General features: G+C 44.4%; 2 protein-coding genes across 10 annotated transcripts in view; one reads left to right on the top strand and one right to left on the bottom strand.

Moving 5' to 3' along the window:
- Positions 1-16667, top strand: part of RECQL5 (RecQ like helicase 5) — a 39744-nt gene that overhangs the window by 9913 nt on the left and 13164 nt on the right. The gene's annotated exons all lie outside the window — the stretch shown is intronic.
- On the bottom strand, positions 438-16664 carry SMIM5 (small integral membrane protein 5). Of its 4 annotated transcripts, none has more exons than XM_056328795.1 (5): positions 16364-16664; positions 10129-10280; positions 7850-8003; positions 6071-6395; positions 438-1147 (listed from the first exon to the last, which is right to left on the bottom strand). In XM_056328795.1, exons 3-4 carry the CDS (start codon positions 7974-7976, stop codon positions 6274-6276), a joined length of 249 nt encoding a protein of 82 aa, XP_056184770.1. In that variant the 5' UTR covers positions 7977-8003; positions 10129-10280; positions 16364-16664; the 3' UTR covers positions 438-1147; positions 6071-6273. The 4 variants fall into 4 exon arrangements, with proteins under 4 accessions (XP_056184770.1, XP_056184757.1, XP_056184761.1 ...); XM_056328782.1 differs by having other exon boundaries at positions 10129-10277; XM_056328786.1 differs by having other exon boundaries at positions 438-1144; positions 10129-10277.

Raw genomic sequence — 16667 nt, 5'->3', positions numbered from 1 at the left:
AGACTTGCAGTGCAACACTGAGGCAATAACTAAGCAAAGACAGAGAGAAAAACATTCTCCTTTGCTCATATGAATACTAATAGAAATAAGATTTCACTGGATGTATAAAAGAGAGATTTCTGTAAAGGAATATCACTGACCTAATTAGTAATCACATATCCCATGCTTCTTTTTCCCTGCCCCAGCTTGGTTCATCCTTCCTACTGCATAACATGCCACATGCATCCCCAGAGTCACATATTGCAGCACTGCTGCCTGGCTTCCCTGCTCATAACTGCAGGGGACTAAGATGCTAGGTAAAGGAACACCATGTTCTGTTTTTTTTTTTTTTACATTTTGAATTAATACAGTTCTATTCACTATCCAAACAGTGAAAGCAAACCTGAAACTCTGACCTTGCAAGGTTCTAAATAAGAACAAATAAAGACAGACTTGTATACCGGCAGGCAAGTTTTTGCATAGTATATTTAGGCTATTGTCCAAGTATGACAGGAGAACAATGGTATAAACTGCTTTTAGAGAGTGGGCTTAGATAGAAGTTTAGCGGGTCAGAGTTTCCTGTTGCCCATTTGCAAGATGGAAAAAACCCATGTAACTGTAGCAGCAGAAGACATCTTTATCAGCTTTAGGTGGTGGTTGACCATTTGCCACCTCTAACTGGTGGTTTTGCTTGAAGGATGAAAATCAGGTGGAGGTGAGTTAACTGGTATTTGGCTAGTTACGCAGTTCCTGAATACAGATAGCCTTACGTATTGGGTTTGCTGTGGGCTTGCAGAACAACTTGCTGGCATTGGTGCTTTGCTCTTGATGCAGGGAAGTTGCATGGGGAGAAATAACCACTCGGGGAGAGAAGATGAGAAAGCTTTCTATGAACAACACAATCAGGTTGTAGCTGGGCTGATCCTTGCTTAGCTGTAAGGCTCCAATTACTGCATCTCATCTTTGCTGTTTATGCACTGCTCTGTGCCCTGGAGATGAGCAGCAACCAAAGATGGCAGCAAACAGGAGGAGAGCAACAAAAACGAGACAGAAAGTGGCAATCACCACTAGCCCTCCAAGAGCCCAGTCACTTATTACAATCAGTCTCTTTAGGTCTTCCATAACTGAGGATGCTTCTCGCACTGATGACATGCTGGCTTCCGCCCTGCTGGAGGCAGACAAGAACAATATTAGATGTTGGTGTATCCCCTCTGTGCTCTGAGCCACAATCCCAAAGCCAGCATAGGCACACAAGCTGTCTGTGCCTGCATGCATCCCCCTTCCAAAAGGGAGAGTCACCCTTCACAGAAATGGGAGCATAAATCAGAAGAAAAAAAGACAGCTGAGGCCAGTTTCACAATGAGATTTACAGAGATATAAAGAGGAAAGTTTCTGGCTTTACCAGATTTTGGCAGTTGAAATTTATTTTAATCATAGTTTATAAATATTTTTAATAATGTAATATAGCATCTCTCCCAGCATGTTCAGTATGAACCCTTCATCTGTCAACTGTACAGCCAGTACATGAAAGACAAGTGTTGATTGGGAGAATTTGCTTGATACCATTGGAAAGATCTCTAAAAGGGAGTTGGGGACTTCAACTCTGAGAACATGCTGGAGGTTAAATGAACACCTAAAACCAAACAACCCCACCAATAATAAGCAAAGATCTTCATGTACATCTTGTTGCTCCTGTAGGGCTTAGAATAGTCTAGTTATGTAAAAGAGGTTTGCCATTAATGGAGTTTGCTTTAGTAACGCTTTCTGTTACTCTGCAATAGAAGCATAAGTTTTTCTCCCATGAAGCATTTAAGTCCAGCAATAACTTAAACTGGGATTTCAGTGGGTTCTATGCACTTGCTTTTTTACTGATACTTTGCATAATGACTTGGCTATCAGCTTTCTAAAGAACATCCAGCATCTCTTGGCAAGCATCTTGTGGTTTTAGTAAAGCTTCCTTGCTTCTCAAGGGAAAGGATGGATTATTTCTCATACGCTCACAAATATGACTGTGTGGACATAATACAATAAAATATCTTTGTTATTTTTGAAAATTTGTTTGACTTGCTGCCCCTTATGTCCATGCCCTTAATACTGTAAGGAAGGGGATTAGTCATGTAAAATGCGTTTCATCCTCAGCAAGTCACATTTGCCTAGAAGCACAAGCTCACACTTAGTTTGCTGAAGTTTTTGGTTTTTTCTCAGCAGCCAAATATATTCACTTCATGCTTTGTTTTCTGGAATGATGGCAGACCACCATGCCCAGTTGCTAACCAGCAGGCGTACAATACATGAAAGCTGTTCTGGATAGCTGCCTTTGCCTTTAAAAAGGAGGCACCCTAGACAGTAATTCTGCAGACCCAAAGACTGTACACCCTAGAAAGTCCCTGTCTCTTCTGCTAAACACAGTTAATCTCCTGAATTAGGACCACTGTATGCAGTTTTATAAATACCTGAAGCTGTTGTGTTTGTAGTAGGTATTCCTTCTGGTGCCCCCTCTGCACCTTCTCCAAGAGATCTTGACCTGTGGTGAGGGACCCCCTTACTGCACCTGGAGACTTGTAAAGCTAGCATGGAGGTTGCCTATTTGTACTGCAGTAAATGATTAACAAATTACTTTACTGCAAAGGTGTGGCTAATCTAATCAAACACCTTGAGCTCAGTTAAAAAGACCTAGTTCAGCTGTCACTTGGACATTTTTTCTTTTCTATGGCTTTATGCACTCACACACCTGTTCCAGTGCTTGTAAAGGTCCAGTTTGTCCTCTGACTGGGGAAGGCTGCAGATTGTGATGGAGGGAAGAGGGCTTTGTTTCCTGGATTGTGACTGGATCTGTATTGTATGCTCCATTAGGTGACTGCCATATCTAAAATGAGACTGTGAACAAGACTGCCATCCAGTCCAAAATTTATCATGACAATTTAGTTGGATAAACTCATTACAGAGCCTTGCACTGCTGTTAGTTGCAATAAAACTGACTCCCTATTGCTTTTCTGACAGAAGACCGGAGGGATTGTGCTGGCGGGAGGGAAGGAAGAGAAGAGTGTGGTATATAAGACTGCATCTGTGTAAAAGGAAACTTGTTTTTCACAAGCCAAGCAAATCACTTTGAAACCAGAGGGATGATGTTACAGAATAGAAGCTATTCCATTAAGTCATCAGTAGAACTTCAACCACTTCTGCTGGAGAGGCTGGCCTCACTGTCTCTTTTAGGTTCCTCAGGGAAAGAAACTATTTTAACACTTGATCATCAGGACTGACGTAATTATTCCCTTGCAATTCTTTCTAGGCTCACTCAGGCTTTCACAACATGTACAGAAGTTGCTGTGTTTGAAGCAGTCTCGCCTTAGTCTGTGCTCTTCTGAATCTCCCTCTGCTTTTTGAAACAGGGAGGATCCATCCTCACTAGTGCTTAGGGCATTCCAGGTCCCTTTATGCAGGTAATGATTGAAGCCTAAAACACAAAAGGTTTTGTGTGAGTCGTGAGCAGGGACCCAGAGACTGGAATGTTTCTAGTCAACAGAAACTGAAGGGCTGCAGTAAGCTTGGGATTTGCTGGGCATCTTTCAGGTCAACCTGATCTCTTGCATGCAAGAAGGCAGCAGACCCCACCAGCCCAGGCAAGCAGTTGGCATATCTAAATACCACGTAGAGGAACAGTCCAGCTGAGTGCAATGGTACAAAACAGTACAAAGCAGAACATCAGGCCTGCGAGGCCCAGGCAAGTATGCAGAAATTGGTCCAGGGGCCTCTCCTCTACATGGTGGCTCCTCTGGAAAACCACCTGAATTCTCTAGAGAATTGCTTGGTTTTCTCTCCTTCTCTTTTTATTCTTTGTTTCTAATTCAGGAACTTAAAGTGACAGAGATAAGACGAGCCATTTCTCTTGTCCCCCTAGCTGGTATCTGTCAGTGGTTTAACTTCTAACACCACTGGGAAACGTGTATTTGTAGCGTTTTCTGTTGAGATAAGGGCTGGCAGCTTGTTCCTAGTGACATCAACCTGTCAGTCGTTGGTATGTTTCCAGCCTGCTGAGCTTCCTCCTGACCATTAGCGCAGACTGGTTCCATGCTGCTGAAGCATTTTTCAATGGGATTCTGTTAATTCCTGTAGCTGGCACTGTCTAGCACAAGCTAGGAAAAGAAAGTAAGCTCTGTTCTTCCACAGGTCTCGTGACTTAATTTAGATACAGAAACATTTGCTGAGTCTGTCTCCTGCAAAAGAGGTTCTGAGACTTCCTATGTGTCACCTTGATTGCCACTTGTTGATGTGTAACCGAAATGAGCAAAGACATATCTGACAGAAGGGTTAGCGTGCTGCATCTCTGAATGTTGGTTAGAGTAAATTGATGCCACGCTTGAACTTAACCTACACTAACATACCGGTCGGGAGTGAAAGCTTTGGGACCGTATCATGAAGGGCAGTGCTTTGTTAGTCTTAGCCTAACCGTGCATGCAGTAGCTTCTGTTGACAGTTCTCTCAAATATTTGAGGCAGGGGCTCAAATATTTGCTTTCTAAGGAGCATCCTCTTCTGCTGCTGGAAAGTTTTTCTTTTTATGATTTTATAAGTAACATTGGTAGTTTGAGGAACTTACTTTAAAATTATTTTTAGACTATTCTCTATGTCACTGGCTGCAGATACATTCCAAAGTACAGCAGTACAAAAATGCAAAAAACCTAGATCTAGTGTCTTTGAAAAATTGAAAGTGTATTAAATACTTGAGAAGCTACTGATGCAATGTGCTTTTTTAGGAATGTGGGTGCAGGCATCAGAGAAAAGAGGCTTCTTTAAAAAGTTTTCCTTTTTTTTTTTTGCCCCTTCTGAAGTGTGAAGAATATTTAAAAGCCCACTGTTAAGACTTGATGATTCTTTTCTCTCTAGCTAGATGTTGGCTCTGGTATATACGTGTGTAACCCCTTTGACTCTACACTTAGAAACTGGAATACAAAGGTAGAAGATGACTTAGCTATATGCATGTAATTCTTTATACATTCTCATAAAGGTGGCTGTTTTCACATTTGAGGCTTACAGAGTTAAGCGCAGTACGATGGTCTTCTATTTAGCTGTCCCAGTTATGAAAGTCATGGCCTGTGCCATAGCCTTTTACTTACATAAATCCCCTTCTGAAGTTCACTGAAGTGTAAACCAAACATACACAGCGACTGCAGCATGAAAAGGGGATTTATTTGCACTTGTTAACTTCAGCCATACAGCCCGTTCTTGGCTCTGCTTTGCCACAATGCCCGTTGTCAGCTGCTGCATGTATACCCTGAAGTGGCAGTTACCATACTCTGTGTCACTCCTCTGAAATGCCTTTGTGTATGCTATTAAACATACCTTAGGCATAATGTTTATGTCCACTAAAATAAACTGCACACAGTGCAGGGAGTCAGGCACACAGGTCCCTCAAGTAAGGACAGGGATTTGTCCATCTCCCATAACTTCCCATGCTCTGTAAGAACGATTCACCTACAACGAGCAGAACCATGCAGGAGGCGGGGAGGGAGCACGTTTAGCAGCACAATGATAAATCAAGCTGTAATATTAGTGAGTTTTTCCCTTTCGCCTTCATCTTTCTGTTTACAAAGGGTGGTATTGCACACGATGTGATTTTTCTCTTTGACAATTTCACGTCATTGTAACACTGCTGAAATAAAGCAGGGAGCATTTGTTGCAAGCTGTACTTGGAGCCTCAGCTGGCATGTCTGGATCAGAAGGTCCGTGACTTGTTGCTTTCAGCAGACATCTCAGCTAAACGTGTCTGTTGCAGGTGGCTTTTGAGAGAGCAGGTTTGGGCTTGAACCAAGGTGTACTGAGCATGTGGACCCCCTGGTGACGTCAGTGGCTTTTGCTAGCGCCCAGCACCATCCATCTGGATTAGCACTGGGAAGAGAGTGCCTAGCATGTGGCAGTGTATGCGTTCTCTGCTGTGGTGCATGGCTCCTGGCTCCGTGCTCACAAAGGGAGTCCTTGGCTGGCCCAGCTGCAGGGCTGTCATTGGGAAAGCGTGTCTGTTTTCTCAGCAGCACGTGTCTGTGCACCCCACCCCACCCCAGAAGAGGAAGACAGTGATGGTAAAGTAGCGTTACCTTTCTGGTCACACCATGGAGCCCAGTAGTGGCTGTCACAGAAATAAGGAATTCCATACTGTGATTTCTGGTCCTCTGAGTCATATTAATTAATATTGTTATTGCCATTTTCAGGGAGCTAGTGTAGAAAGTCATTCCCATAGGACTGAATCATGATGTCCATGCACATCCTTGATAGCAGGTTGTTCACCTCTTGTTGCATTTCATGAATGGGCAACTGGACGGACTTGGATCTTCCTTCGTCTGTGGTCAGGACGTCCGTCGCAGCTACAACAGCTGTAGCAGCAGCAGCTGCAAGCAATGATCATGAGCACCAGAACAGTAACTGGAAAGAGAAGCAAAGGGTATTGCTTCATGATATAGGAGCAATCACTGCAGAGTAACCCTTTGTCTCCTCCAAACTGTTTGGTGAGCAGCAGAATGAACAAAGCCTGGTTTCCTGCTAATTTTAATTCCCACCCACCCACCCACCCACCCATATCCCCACCTCCCTCCTCCTAAGTTCCTGCTCCCTTGTATTAGTTATCCATTTAATCTAGACAATCAGTACTGGATATTTAATGATCTTAAGAGCTATGTACCAAACCATGTGGGGGTATATCTTTACCTGTCTAATGAGCTGTTACTTGGAGATGACATGCAGTAACTAAGTAGAGCTATGTGCCTGGAAAAGATGAAGATCCAACTCTACCCATAGTTGTGTCAGAAGTAACTTGAGAGGATTTGCCAAGTCAAACTGGCAGTTATGTTTCTGAAGAGTGTGTGCAGTGTACTCTTTAATGAGGACAGATATTTGTGACTGGGTTGGCTTTACTCATTCTTCTGTATTTAGCTTGAAAAAATAGATACTTCAGATGGAGGGGTTTTGCACATAGATACCGCAAAGCAGTGGGCTGACTTACTGTTATTCTATGTTAGACATAATGGTTGGTGTTGGGAGGGATATTTTACTTTATCTGGAATAGAAACAGATGGCATGTTTAATCCTGCAAAACACCTAAGAGTGTGTGAACATGCATGTCTCTGTTCCTGTGTTCCTTAAAAGCCTGGAGCTGGGCTGCCCAATTACCCGACCTGTGGGGAAGCAGCTATGGGTATGAAAACTATAAAGCAGCAGGTGTGTCTTTCTGAATTCCAGCCCAGGGAGGAGTGTCCAGGCTGGATACACACCCTTCCGTTTTGCTGCCAGCAAAGTGTACCTCTTTGTGGGGGGGAGGGCTGGCCTGCCTTCCTGCTTGTTTTCCCATTTTCTAAACAAGCCTCATCCCCCTTGATCAAGCAGCTTTTTCTTATTCCTTCCATGTTATCCCCACACGGAGCAGCAGGAAGGATCTTGCTGTTAACAGAGGAGAGTAAATAGGCTCACCTGAAGCATACTGGCTTCCACTCAACTAAGCACAGGAATGACACTCAGTGTCTCAGACTCTTCGGTGTCTTCTGTGGCAGTGAGACACCCTAATACCATTTGTCATAAACCATCTCCTATGCATCAAAACATTGCAACACCTCTGGGTTGGTTAAAATACTGCTGTTTAAACTAAAGCTTACATATGAGAGCTCTGGGGAAAGCTATACTGTTGCCTATCATGCTCTGCATGCATTGGAGATCCACACCGTGTATTAAAAAATTATATAGGAATTAAAGCCTCAGACCACAGCCTTCCACAGTTTTCCACAACTGCCACCACCACCAACCCACCAACAAAGACTGTGGAACATGCTGCCCCGGTAGAAGAAAAGAGACATTCTGACACCCTTTGCCTCCACTGATAAACTCACCAATAAACAGAAGAACCACACAAAAGGACACAATCTCCACCGGGTCAGCCTTGGGCAGTCTCTGGAGCTTAAGGAGAAACTTCTCACCAATGGTTTGCATTTCCTTCAGAAAGCCTTCAGAAGACATTCTGGCTCAACCTCTCCAGGCTTTACGCTGTAGAACCAAACAGAGAATAAACGTTTTCACTGACTAATGCTAGGAAGCTGCCAGCCTTCTTATAGAGCTGGTGATCACAAGGAAAACAAGTTTATCTGGTCTCAGTCCTTGTTCCCAGTAGCTAAGGTGGAGGACTGTTAATTGTCTACGTGTTCTGTGTTTTAATTTCAAAATCTGGGTTTAAGGGTGCTTTTGTCAGCTGCGCTGTTGAGTAAAGGCAAAATGGTACTTCTAAAAGGACACTTACTACAGCAGGCACAGAGTTAGAACTGGACTGTGCCTGCCCTTGGCTTTCACCCAGTGAAAGCTGGTAGGTTTTTTTCCCAGTTGTGCTAACTTGTCCTTCCAGAAGGAAATGCAGTTCTGACTTGACTTGAATTCCAAATGCTAAACTCCAGTGGTACATAGTTTTCAGGTTTTTTTTACTAGGATAGAGTAGACACCCCTGAAGACTTCTTGCACTTTTAGCTACAGAAAGCCCCTTCAAAAACTGAAGGTGCTTACTTCAAAACCTCACTACAATACCATTAATAATGTTTTATCAACCAGTTTTATTGAATGGTGATATTAAGACCTAAAGTCTGTGTTCACTGGGGACAGCTGGATGCTTTTCAGGTTCTTGCAGATGAATGCAAAGTTTATAAGGTAAGCTAAATGTAGCTTTTTATTCTTTTAAGACACAGTCTGTTTGAATGGAGCAATACATGAATTGAACAGTGGATGTCCTCCTGTCACTGCTGGTGATGAGCAAAGCAAAAGCCCCTGGATCTGTCAGGGAGATAGATACATCGCTTGTGGAGCTGATCCCTCCTGCCCTGCTCGGTCATCTTACACCTCCTTTATTCTCTGAAAGTGATCACCAGGAACTGTTGTTACTGAAAATATTAGTCTAGTCAAAGTTAGGCGCTTCAGTTTTGCCACCAGTTTTTGCTGTTCTTTTGCCCCATGAGCAAGATTTTGGAAGGCACTACAATAATCAAGCTTGCATGAGAGCTCTGGAAGTTCAAATTTTGCTTCAGTAACTGGTATAGGATATTGTTGAGAAATACCCAGTTTCACCTAAAACAAGTGTTGGGACAGGTCAACACTTGGATGGATTATAACTCTTAGGTCTTTATTATATCAGAATGTATTAGCTTGTGTGTGTTGTCATAGTCAACACTTTTATGGGACTTGAGCACTGCAATTTAATATCCTAGTCTTGGTGATAACGCAAAGCCAAGTAACCAAGACACTACTTGCAGAATAAACCAGCTAGTTCATTACTGCACATCTGGTTTGGTTACTCAGACAAATGGATGCTTGGGGTTCCGTTTTTCTAAACACACAGGACAGAAAGACCTTGGCTGTTTCTTTGCATGCTGGGCTTAAATACTACAGTGCCAAGTTAAATTACATTTTCTATGTTTATGCAATTCAAAAAGGGTTTTCTTTGTTCTTTTAAATCCAAGCTAAGGAATAAAAATCGGAACCAGCTGGTTTCCTAGGGACGGGTGTAGATAGAAAATCTACATCTACAGAATGATCGCAGTGCAGTTTTGCAGGGAGGCATAGCTGTGGCCTTTTAGGCTGAAAAGGTCACTTTTGAGACTAAGGGTTAAATAGTTCTTTCCAGATGATTGCCCACACCCCAAGTGAGCTGCTCCAGAAATGCTTGCTTTATCCTTTGCACAGTGCTGTGGGATTCTGTGTCAGCAGGTTTCCAGTTTTGTTTCTATTCCAAAAGATGGCGGTGCAGGCAGAGGTGATTTGTGTTTTCTGTTCTTGGCTCTAGAAGAAAACCTTTTTTTAAAAAAAATAAATCTTTCTGGCTCTAACATTCTGAAAAAGTTTGTTCCCTTTGGAGGTGTTTCTGCCTGCCCAGCAGCTCTTCTAGTAAGGAATCTGCTGTAACCTGGGCTGCACCAGAAGCAGCAAGTATAAGAGCCAGGCTCCTGAAGTGTGGGGATACAGTGTAAATTACTGATCAGGATTGTAGAATTCCATGTAGATTAGCAAGTGCCTAATCTAAAATGATAAAAGCTTGTCTCGGTAACGGACATTCCTGTGCTCGTGGTACCTGATCTGCAGCTAAGTGAAGGAGTTTTTATTCTCAAGTTTGCAAGGAATGTTGCTTGTTTACCTTGGTTTGAACTTCTTCAGGGGCAAGGTTTGATGTTGGTGATGCAGTCTCCAACCTTCCCGTGAGGAAGCAAATGTTTTTGCGCTTGACTGCACTTCTGGCTGCACACTGGTTCCAAGGGCTCTCGCTGCTTTGGGATTCCTGCTTTCCTGCTTGTGGAGCACAGCAAAAGAGTGAAGAATAAATCACTTCTTGAAGAAAAAAAAAAAACAAAAACCAAGTAGAACTCTCCCAAGAAATCTAGTTATGTTCATGGACTTGTATCTTCCATTCTACTTGTGATGTAAAGTCTGGCCAGGACTAGTTTTGACTGTGGTCTTTTTCCAACTGATTTCAGCAGAACCAAGATCTTATCCTAGAGATAAGCATAAGGGTAAGGTTAGTGCTGTGTGACTTAAATAAGTTGTCCTATGCATCTGCCTTATCTTCCTTATGTTCAACACAACAGTGATGACATTACCTAGAAATTTCAGAGTGGAGCTCTAAGGATTAATTCCCTTTTTTTTTTTTAATTACACTGTGTTCAGGTAAGCTCCCAGTCACCAATAGTAGTAAAGGCCATGTGGTGCAGGATATCTGGTTGAGGCAGTAACTGTAATGATTATTATTAAAATGGGCAAGTCTTGAGAGATTTGAAACTTGAGGTTGTAGGTCTTAACTGGCAGCTTACCTTCTAAGAGCGGAGTGCTGTTCGAGAACCTAGAACAGCCACCCAGGTTAGTACCTCACAGATTCTGTGGGGTTTGGAGCAAATGTAATTGTCTACCAGTGTTTTTTTCAATTTGGCATTTCTCCTTGCTCGCTGTCCTTCCTCAAAACTGTATCCATTGAGAATGGGAACCCTTCAGAGCAAAGGAGACATGGCTGTTAGGGCAGCAAAGCTGATGGAACTTGTTACAGAAGAAATGCTGAATGACCACAGTGCAACATAGTCTTCATAACACATCAGACTGATGTCATGAACTTTTGTTCCATAGCTGTAGCTAGAGGTCATATGATGTGAAAATAGGGTGAAAAGAGGCAAGATGAGAAACCTGTGTAGAGAAGAAAATTAACACAATGCCAATGTCTTGTGACAGGCAGTTGGAAGTTCCTGCTGGGGTGGGGTGGCAGCCTGAGACTTGTGGTTTCAACTCTTTCCTCTTCTGGCTGTTCTTTAAAAAATAACTCATCTAGCCAGTGTTGCCAGTGGGGCTAGATCATCAAATCTTCCTGCCCTCCTCTACACTACAAGGCTTGACAGGGTAGGGAATAAAAAAAAAATATCTTAATTTGGCTTTATTTGTTTCTGAGAGAAGGAGACTGAATCTGCCATGTGCCATAAGTTGTTAGCCTTGGTTGAAAAGAGAGAGCACAGTAATAGTGCAGGGGAGCACTTAACATCTGCCGGGGTGCTGCTCTGCTGCAGGGATTAGATGATCCTTTAAAACCAAAGAAGCATGGCCTACATTTAGGGCTTCTGTAGATTTAGATTCCCAGAAAGTGCTAGTATTTGTTTTTAATGAAGATTCATCTTGCCGTGCCCACTGAAGTAAAACTGTGAGAATTGCTGTAATAGCACTGAAATTATCTCTCTGAACTGTTTTAATGGACTTATGTCATACTGAAGCACTCAAAGAAGTTGGCCGCTCAACTGTTTTGAGAACAAAGCCATTAAAAGGCCTCAATCTAGATATTCAAGAGAAAAGCCTTGGTCAGGGTTTCTTATGTGAACTGGCTGTGTGTCGTAGCTTCCAGGCTTCAAGCAAGAAAAAGCTTTGGGATGACGATGCAAGGTGGGGTCCCACATCCCTCTGTCTGCTGTAAGGTAGTCCAGTTGCTTTAATTTTGAAATCGATGTAAATTGATAGGGGTTTTTTGGCCTGTCTTTGGTTTGGAAAGCTGTATCCTATCTGTGTGTCTACGCAGGTGCATCGAAAGCTGAACTGTAGGGAGTGGGTGAGCTTGAACTTACTGCTGAGGAATGAGACACTTGTTTAGTCGTAGCCCTGGTGGCATTTGAGCAGCCTATTTTGGTGCAAAGAACATGAATTTGAGCTTGTGGTTTAGCCCCAGGACTGGAAGTTAGTAAATGCAGGCAGTCTTCCTGGCCTGCCCGTGATGCTTACTGGCTGTGTGACTTCGGATAAGTCATCCCATCCCTCTGTTGGGTGACTTCATCTCTGGAAAGCAGCAGAACATGTTACCATTGTCAGAGGTTTGCTTCCTAATTGTTGTGTGTCCAAGTCTCTAACATGCTCTGAAATCTTTAGATAGAAAGACAGTGAGTCCCTGGTTTTGTTGCAGTTACAAACTGAAATGGCCTTTGCTTGCTGTCTGCTTGTTCCACTTAGTCACTGAGCCCATTTAGGCTGAAAGTAGATGAAAGCATGAGTTCTGCTCTTGGTTGCTTCTTACCCAGCCATGCTCCACAGGGCTTTATTTCTCTTGACATCATCCCGATCCATTGGTTTTACAGTGCTTCCTCCATGAATTTTTGCTTGTGCAGGTTTGTTGCTATAGTAATCTAAAAATGGAGACGAAGCTTTGGAGGGAGGAATTTGTTGTTGGTGCCCTGAAGCTGCCAGTGCCTCTAGTCCTAATGCAGCAAGTCCCAGAAAAGAGAAGTTCAATATCCTCCACTGCGCCCATTACCCTTACAAAGTAGGACCTCCCTGACGTGCCCAAGCAAGACGAATGCCAGGGCAACGTTCTCATTGCAATGTTCATCTTTTTTCTCAAGACTGCGGCTGTGGAGAAGCAAATACTTTGTGTTGTTCTTAATCAGACAAGTCAAACAGGTTGATTGTAGCTGGAACTGTACAGGGATGGGAAGCCTGTAGGGATTATGGTAGCTTATTTGGTAGGAAATTTTAGCAGGCAATCCCAAGCCTTGTGGAAGGGGAGTGCTGAGCAGCTGAAGGGGAGAGGATGCTTTTCATTCTGGTCTAAAACTTTAAAATAGACTCTGACTGTATTTGGCCACTTTCTTAAGACACATGAAGGCTTGGCCAGTTTCTAAGCCTACCAGCTTTGTTCTTGGTTCCTGAAATGTGCTTCTGATTTTGTATGGATAAGGTCTAGCAACGTTTCCTGTCCTAAAACAGTGCTGGGCTGCTAGGTGTCATTACAGTTTCGATGCATTTTGGCAGAACATGTAATAATTCCTGTCCCATTGTTTATTGTTCAAAGGTTGCAATGTACTTCTGAGATGAAAAGGGCTATAGAAATATAGTTATATTATTAGTGCATGGGTTTCCCTCATCATTGTTAATGCAGTGTTTGCTGCCATGACTGTAGTTGATCAGCCACGTGAATTTTAACTGTAGTTCACAGACAAGCCCTTTTTTCCTAAAACAGGAGCAAACGGAGCCAGACAGACCTATAATTCATTCCCAAGCAGATGAAAATAGTTTCCAGTATCAAGAGAATTCAGCTTTTAACAGCACACACCCAAACTAGTAAATTGCAGCTCAATGTCATAGGAGAAAAGCTTTGACTTTGTCAGCTGGTCTGGAAAAGAAGGCCACACATTCTTTCAGATTATAAAGCTGCCCTGACTGGGTAGCCATTTGGCTGGAATACCCTGTCATCTCCACCACCCACTATTTGGAGACTGGTTTTGAGGCAGCAACGTAAACGTACCTTCCCTCCCCTACAACCTAATATTAGATTAATGTAAAAAGGCACTGAATTCCCTGCAATAGCAGGGGTACCTGTGGGGCACTGAGCTGAGAGTCTCCACACCTCTACAGAACACCCTGGTTCTCTCCAGTCCATCCCACAAATAAGTCCCCAAAACCCCATGAGGTAATTCCTCGCTACTCATCCCAATTTTAAGTGGGGAAACCAAAGCACAGGGCTATCCAGTGAAAAGAAAAGGTCAATTTTAAAAATAAACCTGTAGCTGTTCTACAAGAGGACTTTTTTTAGGGTTGCTGATGCTTGAAGCTAGCCTGAAAGTCTACTCTAATATTAGCAAAATAACTGTTTCCCAGGAGGCTGACAGGAGAGGTAGCTGTGTGCCTGTGAAATCCTTGTAAAGAGTTACTTCACAAACATGCTGGGATCTATCAGTACTTTGGTGTTTGAGGTAAGGCAGCCGGAGCGCCCTGAGAGTGCTGGAAACGCCTCCATCTTCTTTCAGCCAGCTCTGTGCCCTGTCCTTGACTCATCTCAGACCTACAGGTCTCAGAAACGGTATGCATTTTTGAGTTTTTTGAAATATGCTGGTCTAATCCTAGTAGAGATGCCACTTGGGTGTAGGAACTCAAAACTAAAGGCTACAACAGCTGCTTCCTCAGAAGAAGCTGTTTGGCACAGTATCAGCTGTGGTTGTGCAGGGCAGTGGTGAGAGCCTGCACGGAGGCGAGCGGTGGGTGCTGCTCTGCTCACCCAGCTCTGTACAGCCTCCTCCAGTCCCTGCCCCGCTGCAGGCTCCGCGGGTCAGGGCGTTGTGTTCCAGGAGGGATCTGCTCTATCAAACTTGGTTTATTTTGTACCTCCACTCCCATAACTGCTTTTGCATTGCAGCCAGGCTAAGAGGCTTGTCCACCGTGACAGCTGTAACGCAAGCCATGTTCTGTTTCTTTTATCCAGACATGTGTTTCATATTGCTTATTACCACCCCCCCACCCCCCGCATATGTACAACACTGCTGCGGCTGGACAAACCCCCAGCCAAACCCGTTAAGATTTTCTTTTGGCGAGGAAAACTTGGCATGTTTCTCTACTTCCCTCCCTCCCCTGCCCTTCTCCCCTCGCTCCTCCCTCCTTCCTTCCTTTCCCCCCGCCCCCTAAACTTTGTTTTTCCTATACTTTATTTGAGAAACCATCTTAAATGCAACAATCAACCTACAGAGACCCTCCATTAGCAGGGTGGAAACTTCCCTCCATCCCTTTTGAACCTAGAGCTAGTCTGGAGGCACCTGGGTCTTAACTACTACATCTCACACAGGCAGTTCCAATTTGGTGTTTGTGCAACAGGTAGGTCAGAAGGACCTGCCCTCCCTTCCGCATTAATGGGAATGGAGAGAAGTGGAAATACCTGATCCTTAACATTCCTCCCTACAGGCATGTGTAGGATCAGGAAGACATCTTTCTGTGAGAATTGGCTTTTTCCCTCTCTCCCTACCTGTTTGTAAACAGCTGAGTGCCCCCGCGCCTCCTGCAAGAGGCCCCAGCTCAGCAGTAGGAGCTGCAAGAGTTCCGGAGTAATTGGCTTTAGTTGGCAGAAAATGGGGGGTTATATGGTCAGTCTCCTTGCCAGCCCCCTTCCCCACACAGCAGCAAAACAGAGATGGGAGCACAGGCTGGGGGACACCTCTCCGTGTAAAACCAAGGCTTGGACTCAATGATCTTAAAGGTCTTTTCCAATCTAAATGATTCTCTGATTCTGTTAATTTCAAGTATTTGGGGGATCCTTTTCCTCTTCCTTCCCTTCTCACTGCATTCAGACCTGACAGCCTTGTTGCTGTAACCCATTGACCATGTATGTGTGTGTTCTCTCAGAGCTGTGGTTTCTCATGCTGTTTTCAATAGTAAACCAGCATCTGTGCCTGATACACTAGCTGATTTTTTTTTTTTTTTTCTGAATGCTCTTGTTAGAAGCTGTGTAAAATCTTTCCATTTATTTCTGTTGGACACAGATGGTTAACTTGCACGGTATGCTAGTTCCCCGACCAGAGTTTGTTTTCTAAACTCTGTTTGCTTCGGGATTTGGGGGCTAAAACTTAGCTCGGGCTGGGAGGAGCTCTGGAGAAACGCTGTGGCTGGCACCCTCTCGGTCTCACACGCGCTTGCCTGTGCTGGCAGCTACTCGCAAATGGCACACACAGAGGAGCAGCCCCGCTCTCTTGTCCGTGCCAAGTGTTAACGTATCGAGCCATGGCGGTGCAGAATGCCCTGTGCTAGACCTGCTTATCAGCTGCCGTCACATTCTGAAACGGCACCAGAAAACCGAGCAGCCAGCCTTTCTAATCGGCAAAGAAGTTGCTTACTCCTGCCCGAACTGTGAAGCAAGGCGAGATTTCAGGCTGGCTCCTTTTGTTAGCACGGCTGCGGCGCAGCTTCCCGCAGCCCTGTTAGAAGCTTTTCTTTTGCCACCTTCGCTCCTTAGTGTCCCTTGCAAACAAATTCAGGCTAGCAAAGCTCTGCTCAGTGGCTGACCCTGCCGTTCGCCCTACAGAGAGCTACAAAAGCCCCGGCTCCTTGCTGACTAGCGGAATGACCCAACAGCAGCAACAGCTCAGCCTTACCCCCGCCGCGCCACCAACTCCTCGGCTCCGCTGGGGCTTCTGAAACTTTCACGTCATCTCTCCCCTCATCCTGGCGTGCGGCTGGCTCCTCGCTCGGCTCCTCTCTGCTGGGCTGCTGACAGCCAGCTGTTGTCTCTGCCTTTTTATTTTTTTTTGTTATTGGTTGTCCTGGCGATGGGAAGTTTCGTGTTACACGTGTGCCAGAGCGGAGGCGGCGGCGAGAGGAGCCACCGCAGCCGCTGGGCGAACTCCCCGCAGCGCCCAACTTGTTACTCGCTTCCTCTGGGCATCTCCTCCTACCAAG

This window comes from Falco biarmicus, chromosome 1, assembly GCF_023638135.1.
Source record: "Falco biarmicus isolate bFalBia1 chromosome 1, bFalBia1.pri, whole genome shotgun sequence".
NCBI lineage: Eukaryota > Metazoa > Chordata > Aves > Falconiformes > Falconidae > Falco > Falco biarmicus.
This window is presented reverse-complemented; position numbering and strand designations above follow the sequence as displayed.

Bases quoted from the DNA above. Each gene is read 5' to 3' on its own strand.
- SMIM5 (XM_056328795.1), bottom strand. From the start codon at position 7,976: ATGTCTTCTGAAGGCTTTCTGAAGGAAATGCAAACCATTGGTGAGAAG. The intron at 6,396-7,849 runs GTGAGTTTATCA...TTCTCTTTCCAG, and splicing joins TGTGGTTCTTCTGTTTATTG to TTACTGTTCTGGTGCTCATG.